This window comes from Sturnus vulgaris, chromosome 8, assembly GCF_052056855.1.
Source record: "Sturnus vulgaris isolate bStuVul1 chromosome 8, bStuVul1.hap1, whole genome shotgun sequence".
NCBI lineage: Eukaryota > Metazoa > Chordata > Aves > Passeriformes > Sturnidae > Sturnus > Sturnus vulgaris.
This window is the reverse complement of record NC_142250.1, coordinates 26,445,881-26,469,680: the sequence shown is the minus strand read 5'-3', so window position 1 is coordinate 26,469,680 and position 23,800 is coordinate 26,445,881. Positions and strand designations below refer to the sequence as shown.

Genomic DNA, 23,800 nt, shown 5'->3' with positions numbered 1-23,800 from the left:
TCCCACGTTCAGGCAAGGGGATCACCTGCCCAAGCTGCTCTTGCAGTTTCTCTTGTAATGGAGAACAGCCCCTTTGCTTCCCCTTTCCCCTGCTGGCACTTGCTTTCGAAACATGAGCGTCTTCCTCCGGCTTCAAATCCTTCTCCAGGTTGATACTGATCTGCAGGGTTCAAAGCAGGGCTGGGATTTCAAAGCCTCCTTGACCGTGCTGAATCTGCAGTGTGACACTCTGGCCGTGCTGAAAGCCTGAGTTTTGAGGCACATTTAATCACATCTCTGCACCTGTTAGGATGGAAAAAAATTCTTCTGAGTTTTGTTTCTGTTGTTCCTCAGCTACTCTCAGGTTTTCCTTCGTTCTTGGCCAGCACAATGTTCTCTGGCATCTGACCTCATGCAGAGATGTGCACCAATCCCAGATGAAGGGCTAGAAACAATTGTCTGCACCCTGCTCAGCAAAATACTTATTTGTGTGTATGTGTGTGTCTGCTAGTGTAATTTATCTGGTCAGTTACTTAAGCCAAAGGAAGCCCTAATCAAGCAAGATAACTTTGCATCTGAGTTGCTGGCAAAGAGCATTCTCTGTGCTGGCTGTGGGAGTGTAGTTGCTGCCCTGCCATGCCTTTTCTTCCCATGTTTGGTGACAAAGGGAGGTTGGCAGTAGCTGTGCTTTGATGAGGCTGGTGTCTTGCTTTCTGATGGGAAATGGGCCATTCTGTGCTCTGATATTTTTTTTTACTCTCAGCAGGGTGCGTATGTGGAACTCAATTTTTGAAGTTGCTTGTGCCTGGTAGAAAGCAATTGATGTGTCATTCCTCTTCCTCACTTTACTTCTTTCTTGATATCTTTTTCTTTTATTTATTTAATTGAATTTCTGGTGCTGGGTTCTGCAGATGGCAGTTCTCTAGACCTGATTCCTTACAGCTGTAATGCTGGGGTGCTAGAAATAGATAACCATATGGAGGACACAAGGATCATGTGGGCCTTCAAAACCAGCAGCCAGGTCACATAGGGCAGTGCCATCAGACAGCTTGACTGCTGCTCATAGGGGAATTACAGGACCTGGATATGGCTTGACTCTCTTTGATGCAAGTTAGTGTCTTCCTGGATACTTTCTGTGACAAAATATCCTCATCTAATTTCAGGAGGAGTCTGTGAAATGTTAATTTCTTACCTGAGCCAGGGGCTAGGGCAGAAGAGAACTGTGTGGTACCTGCATCTTGTTGGCTAGGCTTGGACTTTTCAGCACATTTTTGAGGATGCTTCCACAATCAGGACATCTTTCTGATGTTCCTTTATTGTGGCTTTGTGTGATGGAGAGGAGGAGAGAATAGACAAGTGCAAATCCACAGGGAGGATGAGAAATAGCCCTGGATGCCTGCACAGTGCCCAGCAGGGCACAAATGACTATTGTGCTTGTTTGCCCTGCCTGTCCTCCCCATCCAGTTTCTAAAGCTGGTCACAAGATGTGGAAAGGCATGGATGGACATCTGCCAAAGTACTTTGTAGGACACCTTCCCCTCAGAAATATTTGGGAAGGAGGTGCTGGATATGATGAGTTGTTGTGACTACAATTTCCTGTGACTTGCTTTCCCCAGCACCCTTTCCTTGAATCACCCAAGCATACCTTGCATCAGTGCACACCCTGTGTGTACCCTTCAGCTGGCCACCATGCTTTGCATGTGTGGCCAGGCAGGCTGGAGAACACTTGTGTTTTTGTTTTATGGCTGAGTGCAAGCCTAGTTAAGTACAAACTGTTCCTGGTGCTGCACTGCTCTTTGTGTTACTGGAAGAGCATCTGCCAGAGGAGAGCAGGCATAAATGCTCACAGACAAACTGGACATGGACCAGCTGCCTATGAACCCATGGGTGCTCAGCCCACACAGCCCTGTGGCCACCCTTGGCTTAAAACTCTGCTGCTGCCTGGACAAGGATGGGCACGGCAGCTCTGGCTTTCTAGGCAGCACTGTGCTGCCTGTGGTGGTAACAGTGTGCTGGGTACCTCATGCCCCTGGTATTGCTGGCCATGGTCTCACCATCAGGTCTTGCAAATGCCACCAGGCAGGGATATAGGCAGGAAACCTCCTGTGGAAGGACAGAGCTGAAAGGAGGAGAATCCCTCTCCTCCTGGATAAGCCTCCATGTGCTCTTTCTCCCTCACAACTTGTAGCAGTTTTCTCATCTGCAAGTTTGGAAAAGTCACAGTCCTGACAGTATTTCTTGACAATGTGCCTGTGCCACTTAAAAGCTACTGAGATAAAAAAAAAGACCAGAATAACCCCTATCGTTGTCAAAGACCTCCATCGATGCTTTTCATACTCTGCCAAATATTGCATGTCATTAGTGGTATGATACACAGAATAGCATCTGGTCCACAAGGAATGCATCCAGAGATGGATGATTATTATCTGAATGAAAATCCCAGAGCAGGGCACGAACATGCAGAGTGTAACACGGAGGCCCTGTAAACACTTGGAGTGCCCACCCTGCTCTGAGCAGCACACACAGCCATGGCCAGTGTCCAAGCCCGTCTGCTTTCCCAGGGTTTGCTTTTGTTGTCAATTAAATTAATGAAAGTCCTCAGGCAGACTTGTACTTACAAAAATAAGATTTCAGTCCTAGCCTCCCTTCTTAGCGTGCTGGGTCACCAGCACTTCTTAGGATGCTTTGGGACAGCTCTGGTCCCAGATCCCCTGCGATTCTCCTTCTGGGCATGGACTTGACAAACTCAAATGTTACCCAAATTCCCCTTTTGCTTTTAAAGAGAGAAAGTTGTCCATGCTGCATGTTGGGGCAGGGATCAGAAGGAGCTGGTGTGGGTCTGACTATGCAGCTCAGGTGCCTGTGCTGTGTGGTTGTGCTAGTGACAGGAGGGCTCTTTAGAACAGATTTCTGATATCCATGAAATTTGTCCTCCTTGTCCAGAAATAAATCTACAGAGAGAAACCAATCTCTGAGATGCCATTACAGTAGGCACCAGTAAAGACAGATTGTTGCAAACCTAGGTTTGTTCTCACATTGTATTCTATATGTATGTGTAAATCCTTTCCTCCCTGCATTGTAAGCCCAACTGGACAGCCAATGCTTTTGGAATCTGCCCTTCCCAGGTCCTGACCACCTCTGCTGTCCCATTGTGCCCCATGAGCATCCTGGGGAGATGCCAGCCCGGCACTGAGGGCTGGGCAGTGCCTGAGCTGAAGGGTCTATGCTGGGGCTGGGGTGTAAAGCTGGCAGCTGCCCCTGAGCTCTTGGAAACCTCCTGTCCTGCTGGCTGCTCCTTGCCTCCCTGGAGGCCCGCAGCGAGGTTTCTGTTACATCTGTGCAGCTCTCTGCCCACTCAGGTGGTGGGATTTGTTGTCTCTACTCCTTTCTAAATCCCCCCAAAGACGAGATGCACATGTGTTTGGAACCAGATACGCAGGCAAAATATCTTGGGGCTTGGAGGTAGGGAGAGAGGAAGAAAAGAAGACAAAGGAGTCTCCTCCCAGCGTGGAGTTAAAACCTGTGGTTATGTTGTGCTTGGCACAGTTTCCTCATTGTACTGCGCTGGGCGGTCGCTCGCCTCGGGCAGATGCTCTCCCCAGAGCTATGAGAAGTGTCCTACAGAGATGGGTAGATACCATTTCAGGAGGAGTTTGGGAAGTAAAATGTGCCATTGTGTTCAGAGCTATTGTTTCTGTTTTCAATATTGAAGTTACTCATGGTTTCCAGGGGACAATATATCAAGCAAAGCTAACAGGCTGCAGAGAAGATGTAGATTATGAAAACAGAGGGATTAAGTTTCATAGGTTCGGAGCTAAAGTCTCATCTCTCTTAATAGTGGGAGCAGGGAAGTACTCTTGCAGACTCACAAAACTCTACCAATTTAAATGAGGGTGTGTTTTTAACAGAGTTTTGTTAAAACTGTGGTCAGCACTGTGTGAGCAACTTAGAAGACACTCTAAGGGTGGATTCTATGGGTGCAAGTTCAATGACCATCCAATGTATAAATGTGATTTCAGAGAGTTTCTGTGCCAGGCTTTGCACCGGTTCAAACAAAATCAATTTGCAAAGATGGAGTCTGGCTGTCTGGGTAGTCCCTGCCTAAAACACCCATGAAAATCCACTGTTATGCCTTTATGAGAGAGGAGTAAAGAAGGGTAGAAGAGGGCATTGTATGACTGATGTGATTCTCCAGCTCTTGACATCCCTTTTGGGGACTGCCTGAACCCAGGAGGAGTTACGCTGGCAAACAAGGGACCCATTAATGAAGGGTCAGCTCCTGTTCCCACAAGATGCCATCCTATATCTTTCCTGTTACAGGGCAGAGCAAGAGTTTGGTTCCCTGGATGATCTGAGAGCACTGAACAAAACAGTTTTAAAACCAAAACAGCCTGTAAATCATGCTGACAATATTTGGTGTGTGTTTTTGCTAACAGTAAGGATGCAATTAATACCAGCACTCTGCTAATGGCCCTTGTGCTGCTTTTGGGATGCCTCCCCAACCACCTTGCTTGCAGCTGCAAGGCAGTATTTGATGCTACTGCCAGGGTTGGTTTTTTTTAAGGACTACAGGGTTTTTCATAGTCCTGCAGCCTCCTGCCAATCCATCCAGCCTTTGTGCTGGGCTAAGCTGAGTTGAGCTGCTCCTACTTGAACGAATTTAGGGCAGGCACTCTCAGTTTTTGTGCTGTGAGACCTTTGGAGTGGCTTGGTAAAGTTATTGAAAGATAAACCCTAAAGTCTTAATGGGGCTACACTGTATTTCAATCAGTGGCTTGAAAGGGTTGAAATTTAAAGAAGGATGGAGAGTAAATACTTTCTAAAATGCCCAAATGATGTAGGAAGCAGTGATTAATGGAAGTGACCTTGGTGCTTTGCTCCCTCTCAGTGAAGCTCTTAGACTTTCCATTGTGTCTAAAACTGGAACCTCTGCTCTGACACTGCTGTCTGAAGGCCAGAGCTGAGTGTCCAAGGGCACTACTACTGCAGTGTCTCTCACTGGGACATGCTGGTGTCTTGCTGCTTATGTGCAATCTGAAAGAACACTTAAAGCCTGTGGCTTTTGTAAGGATACAAAAATTGCAGGATGTAAGGAAAGATGCTCTTCTTTTGAAGTTAACTCTTCTTCCAGACAGGATTTTTACTGTGACCTGCAGTGAGCCTGAGTGAGAACATCCCTAGGTTGTTGCAGCCTGAGCACCTGGGCTGACTCTGGATGTGCCAGCTCTGGAAAAAAATCTGGCAAATTGCTTACACCCTATCACAAAATTTTGTGCCTTCCCCAGAAGCTAATTGATCTGATGGGGCATGGTATCAGCATGGCTCTGACATCTCTGCATGACCCTGTGGTGCCATATAACTGCAGCATTCATCTCTCTAAAACAGGCATTGTGGTATGTCCTTACTTCCCAGGGATGCTGTTGGGACAAATCCTCTGTAGATACCAGAGTAACAGGGGACATATAATCACCATGGATGGATGGAAAAGTATGAAGTAACCTTTATCCAAGCATCTTCCAGTGTGGTTAAGTTGGATGAGGCCAGTTTAATTTAGCACTGGGGAAAGAAAATGCTTCTGGCAGGAGACTTCAATAGCTGCTCTGTGAAAGGACAGTGTGGGCTTTCTGAGAAGCTCTTCAGAGATGCACCAAGTGCCTCTGTCATCCCAAACCAGCACCTCAGAATGTTTTGCCAGGCTGTGTTAGCCACAAATGCTGGGCTCGTTCTGTGGAGCCTTTAGAGAAAGCTGCATTTCTTGATGAAAAATAGCAAATGTCTCAGCTGAGAAACTGCATTCCCTCTTTTGATGGATTGTGTTGGGGAGAGACCCCCAGTCTCTGCTCCCTGCCTTCTCCTCCTCTGGCTGTTTGAGTTGGATACTGAGAGGTTTGTAAAATTTCCAAGGTTTCTTGTGGAAATTTTCAGACCTGAGAAAGGCATTTTCCCTTTGAGGATTACACCATGCTGTAAATGTCTGTTCTCTTTATTTTATATGCATTTTCCTGCTTTTGTTTGAATTTCTCACGGATTGCACTATGTTTAATTCAGAACATATTCTATAATGCTGTAATTGTCAGGCGTGTCAGCTGGTTATCCGAATGGCTTTTTGCTGTATTTTTTTTTTCTTTCAAACTAAAAGGAAAACAGTTGCTGCTGCTTCTCAGGGGTTGAATTGTTGCACTTCTCTTGCCTGCTGTGGCATCGTGTAACACCACAAGGGAGCCAGTGTCACTGGCTGCCTGATATAGTTATTCCTGCTGCATTGTGGAGCCTGTTACTGCTTTAGGAAGAGATGGAGTTCCACATACTTCTGCTGTCTAAGATGTCAGTTCTGTGTGTGAGTGGCTAACAGATGAACTCCCCATGGCTCAGTCTGTTCCATATCCTCACCCAAAGATCTTTTGCAAACTTTTCCTGGTTGGTGTTATGCTCAGGAACAGCTTTGCTCTGTCCAATTTTGAAGGGGTGGGAGCTAAACAGGCCTCCTGCTGTCTTGTGTCTGTGAGAGTGAACTGGTTTGTTGTTCCTGTGAGGGGGTGAAGCAGAGGAAAAATAAAAAGAAGCTCAAGAGAGGTCCAGAGAAAATTTTCTAACAGCTGTACACTGTGGAGGAATCTGCCCCAGCAGCAGAAGTTTCCTTCCCTGCCATGTATCTCCTTTTGTCGTTGATTTCTGCAGTTATGGTCCTGAGGAGTAAACGAGGTCCATCCACCTACATCATGGATGCTCCACTGATTGACCTTAGCAGAACACATATTCTAAGACCAAACAATTAAAGAAATTATCTTCTCTAGACCAGTATGTAGAAGGTGAATCTGTGGAGTTGGTCGCTTGTGTTCTCTACTCTCTTGCTTGTTTTCACCTGCTGACATTTAAATGTTGATATGTTACCTAGCAGCATGAGATCCATTTTCTGGAAATGGTGGCCAAACATCTTCCTTAAGTGAAAGACCCCTTTGGATTCCCTGGTTAACCAGGATTTGGAGTATGCTATAGATGGACAAGCCCACAAATGAGAGGATAATCCTATCTGAAAACCACCAATAATGCTTCTTCCATTTGCTTCTGTCCTGCTGGGTTTAGATGAGTGTAGTTCCTCTGAATTCAGTCTCTGACTCCTACTCTGCAGCACAAGGCTCAGAGCCTTTGATGGTTCTTGATTAAATCTCACACCACCTACTTGAGATCTGTCTCACATTTTGCAGGTGCAAAAACAGAGACAGGACCAGAGAGGTTTATCCACTGGAAAACTCTGGCAGATGACAGAATTCAAACCCATCCTGGCCATTCCCTTTCTTGCAGCTCACATGGTTTATAATTCAAAATATAGCTGATGATGCTAAAACCATCAATCCAGTCAGCAAGCATCACAGCTGGTTTCCAACTTTGAAATTAAAGGAAATTACTGCAGCTCCTCAGAGGTTTAATTAATAGCTGCTATTCTGGTATCTTACCTCTCCTCATCTAAACGTGTGGTATCTGCATTAGAGACTTTCAGTCTTTTCTGATTTGCAGATGCCCTTAACCCCTCTTGCTGAGGAGTGAGTTCCATCATCACTAGTTTCAGATCCCTGGCAGTATCTTTGCTTTTCTTCCAGTTTCTTTGGCAGACTCTCTCAGAAGTGTGCCTATAACCCCATACGTGCACAGATGCCTCCTCTCCTCTTCCTTGTCTTGCTGTAGCCCTTCTTTCCTGCTTGGGGCTCTGAGATCAGATCAGCTTTGTGAGAAGGGATGTGTGTGATGCCTGGCTGTCCTCATATACTTTACCTTTCAAGTCCATCAGTGTCTAAATTAAAGTTATTGTCAGTTCACCTAATTTTTAGTGAAAAATGCAGTTTCTGATGAGCACTTGGAAAAAGATAAGCTAATGTGCCTCTTGGCATTCAGTGTAGGAAGAACTGTAGTCTTGGGACCAGTTGAGTGGCCAAGAGTAAGGTGGTAAGCTGGGGTTTCTAGGGGTACCTTGCAAAAACTCTGCTGCTCTTGGTCATGGTTTGATTTGCAAGTGCTCTTTCTCTGGGATGCAAGTAAATTATACCCTAGAAAAGGAGAGGGGCCTCATCTCTCTGTAGAAGGTCAGAGTCCTTCGGCATTTTGCATTTGATGTCATTTTGCTTGCTAAAGTGGCTTGCATAAAAGTCATCCTCAGGATCTTTGTGTTATAAATAAATCTCCCCATGACTGCAGTGCTGACCTCCTGCAGAGCTTTGATTTTTATCTGTGCACATGGCAAACCTGCATCCACTTGAAAAGGAACCAGAAAAATTTCCACACTAGGAGTTTATGTGGGTGTCCTCATTTGCTCATTTTAAGAGGAGAACTTAATTATTCTAACCAGAGTAATTAGAACTGCTGCAAGAAAGGAAGGGGAGGTGCCAACAGCCCAGCAGAAACCCATCTATAGTCTGTGGTATAAGGCATAGGTGGAGGTCAGGTGATTGTCTCAGTGGATTAATTTTAGGGAGTTGGATTTGGACACAAATTTCCAAAACCTCTAAACCAAACCAGGAACAAAGTTCCTGCTGCCAAATGCCACAGGGTCAAGCCATTGAACAGTTTATATGTTCATGTCCCCTGCATTGGTTGGCAACCAGTAAAAGCCTCTCCTTCGAAAGAGAAGTTGCTTCTTTGTCTTGGGTGCTCTAAGTCCTTACGTCTGCAACAGAAAGAAATATTGTTTCATGAAAATTTAACCAAGATAGGTAAAATGTAAGTAAATTATGAGGAAGCTGCTTAGCTTCTCATCCTGAGAGATGCTACTTGTAGCATCTCAAAGGACATTTGTTTTTCTTTATAAAGACTTTTAACCAGGTACTACCATTGCAAGGCAGATAGGGGCGGAATCGTGTTTTCACAGCAGAACTGAAGTGGAATGACCAGAGCTGCTGTTACCTGGCAAACCCAAATGGTTCTTGTGTGCAGGAGCGGCTCTTTCTTCATGGCATGTTTGCATTTTAAGTAAAGGTGGCCTGAAGCAGAAGACGTGAGAAGGAAGATGCCTGGGGAAGTAGTTGAGCTGATACTCTGAAATCTTCCTATTTCATTCTTGCAAGTCAAGTGATTTCATGGTTATGTACAAATAGAAAGGAGTGGAGCAGGCCAGTGCTCTTGAGTCTGCTCTCTTTTTAATGAGCAGCAACTCACATGAGTAATTCCCTTAATTTTTAATGTGATTAATTGATGATCATTTGCTGACTGTTGCAAGAAAGTCATAATCCGGACGACAAAGTTTTATAGCAAAACTCTAAAGGAGTTTTGGGCAGAAGCAAGAAGGAGGGTGCTTGGAACAGAAGGCAGGGCTGTGCAGGACTACAGTAGGAAAGATGTCAGCAAATCCAGAGCAGTTTGGACAGACAAAGACTGGAGAGGCAGTTTTGGTGGTGAGTTATTTGTGGACATGGATCTATTGTGCCAGAAGTGAGAGTGGGATGTGTTTGTTCAGCCTGACTCCAGACATGCTGATGGAATGGATGGAAAGCTCGCTTCCTGGTTTCCATATACCCTCCCTGTTTCCAAACAGATCCTCCACCCTGTGATACAGGGACAGGGTAACAGGTTTCCTTCTGATCACTACACCAGTCATGAATTCGAGGCTCTTCCTCATTGTAAGCAGATGAACTGAGCTCCTCCAGTTTTGCCAAAATGCACTGCCCAGCTGTGTTTTCCTGTCTGCCTGAAGCCAACTATATCCCCAATTCAATTCTTTGGCATTCTGCATCCAAACTTCCCTTCTTTGCCTTTGTACTGGGATGATTTTACTTCAGGTGACAGAATTGCCTTCTGATTTAGTAAATTTTTTCTCTAAGTTAACTGTCACATATCAAAGATATGAGCAACAACTTGTGGAGACTGCCCATTTCTGAATAACCTGGGGCATTGACTGAAAGGTTTTTTCATCAATCATATGTGTATTTGCAGCTATAAAAAGAATAACTTCCTCTAATGGAAAAACATTTGTTACAGACAAAAGAGTTCTCGACTTTCAGATGCTCTGCAGACATCTAATTAAGAGAACTGAAAATCTGTTTATTGGTCTTTGTTAATCATGTGAAGAAAGGGCTTTGCCTACCAGGAGGAGTTTTGGTAGTTCAACCCCTAACTTTCTTCATTCCCAGCTATTCCCTTTGTCTCCTCTTACCAGAGCTGGGCTGAGTGGGGGATGTTAGGCATTGGCTCAGGACATCCCATCATTTTTGGAAGATTTTGGATGTTTCATTCATATCCACTGATGTTTTTTTCTCCTGTATACATCTCTTCCTCATCTTGCACTTTGCATCCTTCTCTGTGGGTGGGAGGATACAGAATCCTGCTTTTCTAGGACTTTAGCTCCAACTTGCACAGGCTTTGAATGGCAGAACTGGGTGCAGCAAGGTGCTGAGGAAGGCTCCCTGCTTCTCCTGCACTTTATTTGAATTTAACATCCTGAAGGATCCATGGCTTCTGGAGTGCTCCAGCCTCCCCCAGCTCCCTGCCATCCAGACCTTTCCAGTGGAGGCAAGAGCTGGGGTGGAAAGTGTAGTCTAGGAAAGTTTAGTCAAATTCTTCCAGATTCAGTTTATTGTATCTGTTTTGCTGATATCCACCCTTTAGATAAATAGCACTAAGTTATACACGTTGTGGTTCTCTTGATGTGGTTAAAAAGGCTTGTATTAGCCAAGCTAATCTAACTCCAAGAACAACCCTGGGAATTTGACTGTATCAGTTCCAGCTTCCATCAGTCACAGCGTAGTAAAGTGAGAATTGCCTTCCTGGCTAAAAGTGTAGCAACACTGAAACTTCAAGTCAGTAGGTGGGGATTCTCTCCCTCTCTTTCCCCCCCCCCCCCCCTTTTCTTTGAAGGAAGCTCCTGCCCATGCCTGACCTCAGACACCCAGAGCTCTACCTACAAGAAAACAAAATTTCCCATTTTCAATAAAAAACTTGTCTCTGTAGGCAGAAAAGTGAGTTAGCTAACAATCCGCAAAGCTATGGTCTATTTATTTACCAGGCTGACTCCCTGATGGGGAAACATGTGGGATCTTTTAAGTTCTTCTCCTGCACAGATGTTCCTTCTACTCCCGAATTTCCTCTTGATCTTTGGTTTGCTGTGCCATATGGTGAAAACGCTGGAGATGATGTGTGCGGTGGAAGACGAGAAGGATTCTGTGTGCTTAAAACAAAACCAGTAAAAAATTAAAAAAAAATAAAAAAAAAATCTGACTGTTTTTTCCCCAAGTTAGCAGAAAAATATTTTTAAAAGGAAATCTGTAGAGTTAGCAAAACCACTGTTAACTTGCACAGGCTCCCTGTTGGACTCTTAGCACTGATGAGATTAAATGCTGATTGACAAGTATCCCCTCCCTTTCCCCAGCTTTTGCTGCCACTTTGAGTATTTGTATTGAGCTGTAGATCCAGTTGAGGTGAGGAGATAGAGGTTCTGCAAGGGCAAGTAACACAACTGCTTGCTTTTCCTTCCTTGCCTTCCTCAGAGATCACAAGAGCTGTGGACTGTGAGTTCAAAGATGTCTCTCCTGGTCTGTTGGAAAGGAGCCCTAGGGCTGGCAGGAGCTTTGGAGTTCCTCCTGCCCAAGGGAGTTAGGGCTTCTGAATAGGGAGGGGACATTGAGCATCATACAGACATCATGCATAGGAAACACAGGGAGAAATGAAACAGAATGTAGACATTTGAGTCTCTGTCTTGGTAGCACCACATGCTGAATGAGAGCAAAAGGTAGCAGAGGGTGAATGGGAGAGATGAGAGGCTCTGGCAGCTTTCAGGGCTGGACTTGGTCTGTTTTGGGCAAGTCCATGAAGGTGTCACTAGAGCAGGTGTATCTTTCTGTCTGAGGCCTTTTAGCTGATCTTCAGCCTCAATGGCACTTGTCCATTAGGTGAAAGGTTTCTATCATCAATCATATGTGTAGGTGTCACCATACAAGGACAGATCATAGGGCTCCTTTAGGAATGTCTGATCAGCATGCAGTTTTCTTAGGCTAGGAAACCATGTGCTAAAGGGTACTGGGCTGAGAGCACACCCACCTTGAGCTGTGTTCTCAGGCCATTTGTGGGTCTGGTGTTCTGTGGGAAGCTTTGCTCTCTGAGGGCTCTTTGCCTGCTGCCCTCCGTGTAGGGACTGCAGTGGAAGATATTCCCCAAAACCCCATCTCTGTCTCCTTGGAAGAACAGGAGCTCTTTCTTACTGGACCAGGGCAGTGGGTCTTTCTGGCTCTGCCATAAAAGTAAAGTAGGTGTTTTATTATATATGCTTTAATCTGGTTGCTTGAACAGCATTTTTAGCCAGGAGGGTGGTCAGTCGGATGGACAGGTACAACCCGTTGCTCCACCAGCACAGGCAGGCTGTGTATTAGAGACAAGGCGTGTGTTTTGTAGCAAAAACTGGGAGTCTAATTTTAGAATGACAGCAAGGTCAGGCTCAGCTGTCTGCCTGGGCCCTGTCCCAGCTCCTTTGTGCTGCCAGAAACTTGCCCTCCCTTTCTTGGAGTGAACTGTATCATACCTTTTTAAGTACAGGCTCCTCTCCAACAAGACCAAGTAATTCCTGCAGTTACTTTTGTCTTAAACCACACACAAACCAAGAGATTCCTTGGTCCCTATGCAGATGGTCCATGTTTCCCCCTAAGATATTTGTTGTGCTTCCTTTGCAGATGCAGCTTCTGGACAAGTTCCCTATTGAAGGAGGCCAGAAAGATCCCAAGCAAAGAATCATTCCTTTTCTACCAGGTAATGCTGTGGGGAAAGCCCTAAATAAGATGACTGAGAGCAGCTGGAGACTGCAGCTCCCCGGCTGCTGTCTTCAGTACTTTTTGTGACCATTCTTATAAATGCCTTTTCTCCCTGGGAGCTCATACACCCAGCCTTGTGATACCAGACCTGTACCTCCTCCTAAAATAGCTGGCATGGTGTTTAGGGCTCTCAGGGGATCTTGCATCAGCTGTTCAGATTCAGGCTGGCTCATGCCCTGTTATACAAAGGGATTTGATGTGTCTTTGGAGTGCAACCAGGCAGACTGAGCTCCAGCCACCATTTGGGATACCACTGGGGGCCAGAGGCAGTCTTTGTAATTTCTGGATGCTGTGGCTCTTCAGACACTGTTACTGTACAATAAGGAATTAATAACTGGAGTTGCCCCTGCAATAGAAAGGAAACTGAAGGAAGGTTCAATGCAAACAGAGATTTCTGCAATGCTAGCTAAGAAGATATTTTCTTATCTTTTTAGCCTGAGCCACTGTCCCTCTGACACCTCTCGTAGAGGGCATGAACATGATGGATATCCTGTCCTCAGGGTAACAGCACACACTTCCACATAGCTTCTTCCAGCAGCAGCTGCAGGGGTGGCATGGGGGACATGAGCCAGACCACAGTGTGCTCTTGGAAGTGCAGGCTCTGGGCAGCTCCCTATTGTCTGACTGCACGATTCTGGCTCTTGGCTTTAAGTTTGGCTTGCTGCACTGCCTGCCAGGATAAATGGAGTATTTTCAGCCTGGTAAAAGGTCTGTTCTCTCTCTCGCTATGAAAAGGAGATCCCAACTCTTCCCATGAGGTCTGTGAAGAGAAGCTGGGACGGGAGGGCTTAGTCCTCTCCAGGAGCATGCTGTGGTCCCTAATGCTATTTGCAAGCAAAGCAGCTGCTCCAGATGTGTGGTGAGCACAGCTCCAAGGTTACTGGGGAGTAGGAACTTAAAAACCAGCAGCACAAATACACGACACAAGCATCAGAGCCACAGCAGGGCAGCACAGCTGCCTGGCAGTGTCTTAGCAGCCTCCATAGTCCTGGTGGAAGGTGGTCCCAGCTCGAGGTTTGCTCCCTGCAGTTTTCTGTGCTCCATCCAGACTCTGTAGTCAGAGGAAGGTGGTGTTGCCATCCATTTCCTATCTGGGATGAGAAGTCTAAGAGTGGACTCTCTTTTTAGCTGTACCACCAACAAACTCATAGCCAAATCACTTTATGAAACCTCTTTATGATAAGAATGGATACTGCTGGCTTGCTTTTCTTACTGGAAAGCATTTTGAGGTCCTTGAAGGCACTGTACAGGAGTGCAGATGGCTTCACATGAGGTACTGTAGGAAAACCCTGTCTGCAGGTAGCATTTGTTCCTCCTGTATTGACTGTCACTGGCATATCTATTTTATTTTCTCCTAGAAAAATGTTGGCTAACTGCAGGTGGCTGCTCCTCAGCCTTTGTGCAGATCTTAGTGATTGGGTGTCCTGATATATGGGTGTGTGATATTTGCAGAGGGTGAGATAAACCCCCATATGCCCATTACAACACTTCCTACCCTTCCCACCCTCCAGGAAGATGAGGGAGATGGTAGTGCCACATGTCCTGGAGGGGAAGAGTTATATCTGGAAAACATTTGGGTTGACTTAGTGTCCCAAAGAGAGAAGCTGCCAGAACAGAATAGACCTCAGCTGTATTTAATTTAAAATCTCTGTGATATATGTTCTACTTTTGATATTGAATCTCTGCCTCTTTCTTGTTGAACTGCTGAACAGCCCTTGTTGCTTTACCCAGGAACAAGGTGACTCAGCTAAATGTCAAACAATGTCAAACTCTGTTAAATAAACTAGCTGCCAAAATTAGAATACGCATGGCATTTCTGCAGCTGGAGCAGTGGATTACGGAAACGAATATCTAGCTATAAACTGCCTTAATTAAAAAATGGCAAGGCAGATGTTTGTACTTAAATCCTACTTTATGAAGATGTTATGGTCCTGCTTGCTTACTGTGGGCCTGATTCAGCCAAGCTGGAGTGGCTCTACATGCTCATGCTGTGTTCTGGGTGCCTGGGGTTTGCTGTGCCACTTGCAGGGTAGGACGAATCCCCCCATCAGCTCTAGCTTAGGAAGTTGGCATATTCCATCCTGCAACTCCTGTTTGGTGGTGCTCTCCTGAAATAATAATTAGTGCTTGGCTGTGTTGGAAAACTTTTACCTGTGAAACCAAGGAAAATGTAATGGGGTTCATAGCATTGCCCCACAAGGAGAGACCATACTGGGTTCAGCAGGAAAGTGCAGTTCTTCTTTCCTCCAGACACCTTTATCTTATTTTCATCAATTTCTTTCTTCAAATATATTTACCCTCACTTCTCTCTTACACAAATAAGGACCCTACTGCTTTCAGTGCCATGAAGAGGTGCAAGGAAGTTATAAATAGTGCCAGGTAGTCCTGTAGAAAATGTACCGTGGATAATTTTGTAGTTTTGGTTTACTTTTTGAGAGTGACTTCCTTGCCTTTAATTTTTTTATGATTATTTTTTTTTAACCGTACTGAGAGGGCAAAAGCGATATTTTCATCTCCTCTCCTCATTTTATCTTCTTCCTGTGAGTTTTTTCCATTCTTCTCTCTGATTTCCCTTTTTAATGTTTTTTAATGAAAATCCTGCATCAGGAGGGGTTGTGCAGAAGAAAACTGCATAAGAAACTCTGTGGATTGGCCAGAGAGCATTTTTGTAGCTGGTGGTATTAATTTTTTTCCTTCGGAGGGAGACTGTGGAAGAGTCAGAATAAAATTTGCTGCAGAACTAGTCTCTAGAGCAAAGCCAGTTTGTTGCTCTAAGAAGACATGGATAGAAAGTGCTGTCTGAATGTACCAGTGTGGCTGTTGGTTGAGCCCGTTTGCAATACACTGATTTCTCCATCACCTCTCCTGCATATCTGAAGAATGATCTGTGGAGTGTAGATGAGTATTTTTGCTTCCTCCCTGTCAGGTACTTTTACATCTGTGTCAGCAGAGAAAGGGAGTTATGGATTTGGGCTCCCTTTTTCAGGGATCTTGAGGTAATTAATGAAGGAATTTCAGCTGGAAGGAGAAGACTCATCTGCTGAGCTTCTGGAGACCACAGTGGCAAATGAAATGGCAGAGACAGGGCAATGCAACTCTGGGATTAACAGTTTTGCAGTGGTCGACTCAAGACTCCAGGGCTTGCATTGTTTTTCATTTCTCTTGGCACTAAGTAGGAGAGCCATCTGGAGACAAAGCTGGAGGGATGTCAGCTCTTCTTGCTCCACTGTGTCTTCCAAAGTGCAGCCCTGGGGAAAACACACTGCATGGCATGAAATCATTGTGTCGTGCTGCTGGGCTGCATATCCCTGCCTTGGAGAGAGGCTTGGGCTTGCCATGGCATGGAGGGCTGGCCATTGATGATGGCAGCCCCTTGCACTCCCCACACAGATTCCAGCTTGATCCCTGCCAGATTCCAAACCACTTTTGACCCCCACTGAAGAAACAGGAGGTTTTTGCATAGGATGTGCCAGAAGGGGAAGATCCTCAGCGGGTGTCTGCTCTGCAACTTCCATGCTGCCTGGAGAGGGAGACATCCTGTTTAAGGAGACTGCTTTGTGTGCCTGGTTTTCCTAACTCTTGGGAAGCTGAGTCCTATCCCAGGGGAGCAGGACGATCAGGGCAGGCTGCCCTACCAGCTTGGTCAGGCAGCTGGAGGAACAAAACCCCAGCCCAGCTCCAGTCCCTGCCTCCAGTGCTTGGAGCCTCTACCAGAGAGGCACCTTCTCTCTTCCTTTTTTTCCCCACTCAGGTTTTCCTCCTCCCTTGACTCGGGCAAGGAAAGAGGAAATTATCCATTTTGGGGTGTGTGCTGCCAGTGTAGCTTGGTGGCTGTGTCCCAGGGCACTGGGAGGGATGCCAGCATGGGGGATGAGATGTCACCCAGCTGCTGTCACCTGGCTGTGCCCCGCTGACCTGCTTTGCCCCTGAGCAGAGAAATGCTCCGACACCTCAGAGGATTTTCTCCTTCGAGGGTAGGGAGCACACTCTGCCTGCTGAGGCGTTTTAAGGACAGGCAGCAAACTCAGGGTGGCACAGATCCCTGCTGGTGTTGGAGTTAGTAAGTCGGGAGTCTCTCTGAATTTTTCAGAGAGAAATCAAAGTGCAGGGATTGAATTAAAACCTTTAGATGGATTGAAGTATGTTAAGTCACTTACACATAAAATAGAGGTGTAAGTTTAAGTTTTAGAATAAACAAGCAAGTAAGTAAGTAAGTAAAACTAGTTTTAAGTGCTTTCAGTGAGTAAAAGGTCTCAGATGCCAGAGTCGAAGTGTGAGTTCTAGTGAAGGTTGAAAAACATAGTCCCACATAGTAGTGTTTCCGTGGAGGCTCCAGGTGTCTCGCAGCCCGGGCTGTGCTGGAGGCTGTTCCTGCAGCCAAGGGGAGCCAGGCAGAGCCAGGTGTGAGTCAGGAGGGCTGCGGGAAGGGAGAGGCTGCCTCGGAAGGTTCGGGCGCTGTCCCAGCACCGCCCAGACAGCCGGGGGTGCCGCGGAGCCTCCCCGGTTTGCACAATGCAGGAGGATGGGGAATAGCCTCTCGCCAATGCCGGCCGGGACCTTCCTCACCTGCGCTTCTGCCGCTGCCGGGCTGCAGTGGGGAAGGAGATCTGCCGATGAACTGCATCCCAGGTGCCAATGGCTGCTTTCGGGTGTCGGTCTGAGGTGTTGGGCTTGGCTTTTCCCCTTCCCCTTTCCAGTGCTGTCTTTTGGGTAAGATAAGCTGAGGAAAAGGGCTTCAGTAGGTTTGCAACAGCGGAATTTTGTTCACGGTGATGAGAGCAGGGTTTGGTTTTGTTGTTTTTTTTTTTTTCCTCTCACCTTTGTATATCCCAGCTTTTCACCTTTTGTTTTGCTCCGGGCTGGAGGAGAGGCAGTGTGTAGTTCAGAGATCATGTGCTGGAGCAGAGGTGTTGGGTTCATCCTCACACAGCCAGCACTGCCGTGACCCTCAGACCCAGCCATTCATGTTCGACCTGTGCAAGTCGGGACCAGCAGCAGCAAAATTAGCGTTTGGCCATGTGTAATTTTGTCAAAGGTGCTGCATTTCCACAGGTACAGTGCATGGAAAGTGCTTTCAACATTTGTTCCATCCACCTTGGGAGGCAGGGGGATGATGACTGTAAGGCACACACTGGCCAAGAAGGAGCCTTTGAACTTTTAGAGATATTTTTATTGCAGGCTCTTTTCTCCCTTGGAGAGCTGGTTGCTAGCAGAGCATTTAAAAGGAAATGCATTCCCTGTCCTCATTCTTAGCTGTATGTGCAAATTATGTGCAAATTTCAGATTTGTCTTTAATTTTTGATTATTCCGTCCTTCATCAGTCTGAGCCAGGGCAGCAAGTTATTAGTGATTTAAAGTTTTTTTTTTGGAGTCATTTTGAATTCCTCAGAATTTCATTTCTGACCTACTCAGAAATGAATAGTGCTGCAGCAGTTCAAAGCCACTCAAAAAGTAGCATAAAGATTAAAAAACCCAAGAGTGATCAGTTTAAATTCTCTTTAGCAAGGCACATCATATGTTTTAGATTAAAATATGAGTTAAGTTATTTGAAACAGTGTTCCTTTAATATGCAGGGATAGTCTTACAGGCATGATAGGCATTCACACACACACTGCAGAATCTCAGATGTCTGGTTTGCTGAGCCTTACCTGTGTAACATCAATAGCCAAGATGTTCTGCTGTGCTTTTCTGAATATGAGGCAAGAAACTCCCAGAGGAGGGGCTCTGCTCCCATCCCCTTCCACCACCTGCAGTAAGGCAGCATTGCAGTCCCCTGTCCCCATCTCTGAGGAGCTGCCAGAGGGTGGAGAGGTGACCCATGGCACTGTGGCATGAGATGCTGTGGGCTTGAAGAGCTATGGAAATCTTTTGAGGCCATTCCATAATGCAGTGCAATTTCATTTTAATATATGTATTTAACATTTTCCTGCCTTCTCTGAAAGGAGAGAGTGCTTCCAGGTTTAAAACCAAGTTATGTTTGGGCCTGGATATTGTGTTAGCAAGACAGCTAACAGGTCCTTGGCTTCCTTCCACTCCAGCTTATTTAGGATTTGGGTGATGGTGAGCTTCTGGTGAGCTGCCCTTCAGCAGCTCCTATTGTTTGAGTTCACGGTTTCTATTGTGTCTTTCTATTTTCTGCCTTGCTAGGAGAGCTATTGTGGAAAATTCATCTCCTGTCTCTCACAAGAGGAGAATGGATTTCCTGTCGGCTCTGGGCTTGAAGGGAAAGCAGGGGCTGCCGGGAGGAAGCGGCGAGAGGATTGATGATTTGGAGGGGAACAGGCGTATTCTTTTCTTTAGGCTCTGTGGAGATATTTTTAGGGTTTAAGTGTTTTCTGGTTGAAAGACAAGTCGTCAAGTATGAGGTCATAGGATGCCCTAAGGCTGCTGCCTATTGAAAGAGCTGTGGAAAAGGCTTGGCCAGCCAGCTTTGGGAGCTGCCCACTGAGGAGGGAGCTGTAAGGAGCCCCCAGACTGGAGCACAGGGGGATGCTGGCTTTGCATGCTGAGTCTGTTTCACAGGGCAGGCCTTCTGAAGGTCTTTGGGCATTAATAGGGCATGAATCAAGGGTCTGATTCCATTACAAAAGGAAGAAAAAGTGGGAAAAAATAATGCTGGTATCTCCTCAAGTACCTGGTCCTCTTCTCTCTGTCTCTTCTGAGTCCTTTCTCAGCATACAGATCCAAAATCCACCAGCTGGCAGCTGAAATGAAGGGCTGGAATAGAAAAAAGCTACGGAATCTTTTTCTGGGACTTGTAAACCCACTCTTCTCACACAGGTTAAGAGCTCATGTTTTCCTCAACCAGAAACTACCTCTGGGCAGAAATCAGCATATGCAAAACATGATGTGCCTCTCATTAGACCACTTGAATCTCCTGATGAGGATTTTGTAATGATCAAGCCACAGTTTCTAGGGAAAACAATGAATGAAAAGGGATTTGGGTCTGGGTTTCCTTGAAGCCAGAGCTAATGGGGTTTTGGGTTTTTGTTGGGGTTTTTTTTGTTGTTTTTATTTTTCCAGCTCTGGATGCTAGACTGAAAGGCCAGGGAAGGTTTTCAATGTAGTCTAGCTGCCTGGACTCCTTGGGGAAATATACAGACGTTTTTACTCAGAAATTAGTTGGATTTTGATTCTTGTTTTAAAAGGCAATAAATAAACACGATTATAGACTTGAAAAGCAGTTTGGGCTACATTGGGCTCGTCGTTTCCTCAGGCAGCCATTCCAGATGAGTGTGCCTCTACTACTATAATTACTTTTTAAAAATAACTCTGCAAGTCTGTAATCTAAAGTGGGTGGTATGTAGCAAGTCTGAGAGCATTCTGCATTCAACCCACAGACTGGGGAGAGGGTGACTTTATATAAGGGTTTGCTTGTCTTCCTCTCAGGTCTGAAATCTGACTTTTTCCCACAATCCATCAACAAATGGCTCATACAATGAAAGTGCTTTTTAACACAGTAGTCAAGCTTGCCAGGGACTCAGATGGCTTTGCAGCCCCACAGGCTCTAGATATTCCCTCTGGATATTACTTATCTACCTAATCTTGTCTTTGTTGTGTTCAAATTTAAGTTGCCTAGGCAATACAGGAGAGAAGAGCCCAGCTGAGATTCACAGCTAAGTAATAGTCTAGACCTATGTTTGAGTCTGTTTTCAGCCCACTCTGCCTTTTGGCTGGGCCAGCTGATTTATTTATACACTCACATGCTTAAAATAGGTTGTGATTATTTTTTTTCCTGTAGATTGGAAACAATGAACCTGGGAATTTGCTGCTTAATATCTCCTACTTTATTTTCTCTGTCTATTGAGCTTTTTAGGTGGTGATGTTCTCTAGTGTGGTGTGTTTGCAGACCTCCCTGCTCCACAATGCAGCTTTTTCCAGTCTCTCATGAACATTGTTGTTACTCATAAGGGGATCTTTATACTCAGGAGCAGGGTGAGGGAATACTGCAGGCAGGGATTTGCCAAAGTTAATCTATTTTCACTATAATGAAATAACCCATGGCAATGTCTACTCCCATGTGGGGTTTCCTTTTTTATAATTTTGTCCCATTTAAAGGGAAAGCTGAGGTAAAGAGAAGGAAATAAGGTGGGAATTAGAGGAAACCAGGGGTAGGTAGATGAGGAAAGGAAAGTAAGTCCTAGAAGTAAGAAATTCAATCCTCTTGAGCTTCTTCCATTCAGAGAGGTGCTAATACAGGCCCCAGGCTTATATGCAGGATTGAGGTAATTAACGTTTGCCCTCAAATTTCCGTGGGTCTGAAGTTTAAGCACTTCCACCATGTCGTTTTCTATCAGGGTTTTGCCACCTCTAAATAAAGAGCAGAAAATTACATTCCTTCTGCTTTGACGTCCTAACCCATCAGCAAGTTCAGGCTTGCAGGGTGCTTCTTGTATTCAGGGCTCTAAACAGCACAGGGCTGACCTGGAATAAGCCAAACATTTACAATCTGGTTTGCCCATGATGAGATTTTATTGGTGTTCAGGCTGGTGGACACACTTCACCTTTTTCACTGAGTGCGCTGTTAGATGTGATTCCCACCAAATTCTTCCAACTCTTCTCACCAAATGCTGGGTGGTTTGGTATCCTCTCAGGCAAGGAGTAAAATCATCAGACCAGAGTACAGAAGAAAGGCATTTGGGCCTATTCCCAGTGGGCAGTGTCGTCATGGCTGCTCTATTTAAATCGTTAGATGTGGAGAGTAGAAGGAAGAATGTTCCTGTATTAATCCCGCCTCCTACAAAACACAGCAAATGCAGATTTGTGTGTTTAGCAGATTTCCTCTTGGGAAAAGAAGTCTCCTATAGATAATAATCCTTTTAGCAACATCTCCAGTGAACGAGGCTTTGTCTGAAGAACAAAGAAGTCGTGGCAAGCTTGAAATATGCCTGAATTTCCTGAGTGCGCTCGCCACTGTGTGCAGGCAGGAAACTCTGTTAGTCTGGGTTGGATGTTTGCTCTGAAGCAGCATAAACAGAGTGTCGGGTCTCCCGGGATCCTGATCTGACCCAGGGACCAGGGAATAGGGGTTCCTCTAAGCTGCAGCTGTGAGAAGGACTGCCACACTCACAGGCAGCTCTGTGGCCACATCCCTGACTGTCCCATTTCCCTTCTGGCCATATTCTCTGAAGATTCTGGGTGGATGCAGGGGCCAGCAGCAGAGGTGAGTGGTGCAGCTACAGTAGACCCAGCACACGTGAGTGTTAAGCTGCCAGCCAGCAGGGAACTCATTTCCTGCACAATTATGGAAACAGCTGATCTGTGACATTTTAAGAAGGGGAGAAAATACAGGGCAGGGGAAGGAAGGCCCTGGCTATGCAAATATTTACTCTTGCACAATGCACCAGCCACCCTCTTCTTCCAGGGTCTGGGAGAAGAAGGGATTGCTTGCTGCTGGCTCTGGCATGTGGTGACAGGGGCTGGGGGAGCCACCAGTGGGATCCCTGCAGCTGGAAGGAGGACACTGTCTGTCAAAAGCTGCTCTGCTGGAGCGTGATGCTGCCCTGCTTGACCCACCTGCTGCCTCCCACAGCCAGGGATGTGCTGCTGGACCACTAAGAGCTTGCTTGAGTCACCTGCCTGGGCCTCCTTTCGCATTTCTTAGTCTAATAAAGTCTAACAAAGCCAAGATAGTCAGCTACTCCTGCTAGTGAGGTAGCTGGTACCCCTGCTCCTTCCCAGACAACGAAGCAGCCATGGAAAGGGTGTTTGGGAAGTGAAGGCACAAAGCGTTCCGGGGCAATGCTGCTGCAGGCAGTTGAGGTGTCCAGGATCTGGGCACTGCAGCATCTTGTGTGATGCCATCCCCACGTCACATGCCTGCCACCAGCCAGGTCTGGAGCAGACGTGAGCTGTGTTGTGAGCGGAGGAGGCACTCAGAAGCACATCACTAGATCTGATTGATAAGACCCTTGGACACAAGTCAAATAAAAGACCCTCAGAGACAGGAAAAGGCTTTTCTTGCAGTCGTGGCATTGTTCAACCTGATATAATACTTGTTTTCAATTTCTTTCCCTAATTCTAGAAAAAATGTGATTTTTTCCATTCCTGTCAGAGCATGAATTGACTCTCTTTGGTCTTTAAATACTGCTGAGTTGTCCTTACACTCGCCCCCCTTGGCTGTGGTGGTGGCTGCAGTGGAATCTGACCACTGGGGCATTACACCCCTCCTGTGTGTACCCACAGGTGAAGGGAAAGCCGTGGTGTGCTTTGCTCTGTCCAATTTGTGTTTGTATTCAGGGTTGTATAGTCTAAGCCATGTTTCTGCAGTGCAGCCACCTGAGGTGACTGTGAGCATGGGATGATGTGTGTGAGGAGATGCAGTGAGTCCCAGTAAGTGTGACACCAATCCACTGGTGGGTCTTGCTGTAGTCTGCTCTCTCAGAGCTGTCTGTGAAACCAGAAGAGTTGGAATAGGTGGGATTCAAAGATTTGTTTCATGGAAGTGGTTCATGTGGTAGGAGAGGTAACTTCAATGTGTTGCCATCTACCCCTTTCATCAAGGAAATACTTGCTAAGCTCACTCCCCAGAACATGCACAGTCACTCAGTGAATAAACACAAGGGATTTGTTGTGGGTTAATGCTGCTCCTGGAAATCAAACCCTGTTCGTGGTCAGATGACATCTTTTTTCTTGGAAAGGGACCAAGGTTAAGAAGACAAGGAAGGCAGGTTAGTTAAAATATGTCAAAGTCTCTTGGGTGTAAGTAAAGACTATAAATAAAAGCCTTTTAACTTGGAAAAGAACTTTAGAGTGATATGATCAGGCTCAATATAGTCCAAATATTGCTTTATGCCATTAAGCTGTTATCAGGTTTTGGTTCAAGTGCAATAGTTTTATGGCTTCACTTCAGTGGGAACAGTTGCAGCCTTTATGCAAGTAAAGCGTTTCCCCTGAAACATTTACAGGGAAGACTGCTGTATTGTGCAGGAACCTGGGAGTGAAACTGCCTGGAAACGAATAGTTGGGAAGGTCACCTCCTCTAAATTTTTTTTTTTCCCTATTCCAGTATAACTATACAGTCTAAGGATTTATAT

General features: G+C 45.8%; 1 protein-coding gene across 4 annotated transcripts in view; it reads left to right on the top strand.

Moving 5' to 3' along the window:
- The window catches only part of SH3PXD2A (SH3 and PX domains 2A), a 248,612-nt gene that overhangs the window by 55,792 nt on the left and 169,020 nt on the right, over positions 1–23,800 (top strand). For all 4 annotated transcript variants that reach the window (XM_088169293.1, XM_014883770.2, XM_088169292.1 and 1 more), the window contains exon 3: positions 12,627–12,702. In XM_088169293.1, coding sequence (XP_088025419.1) covers positions 12,627–12,702 — 76 coding nt within the window. The remainder of the gene's footprint in view (positions 1–12,626; positions 12,703–23,800) is intronic.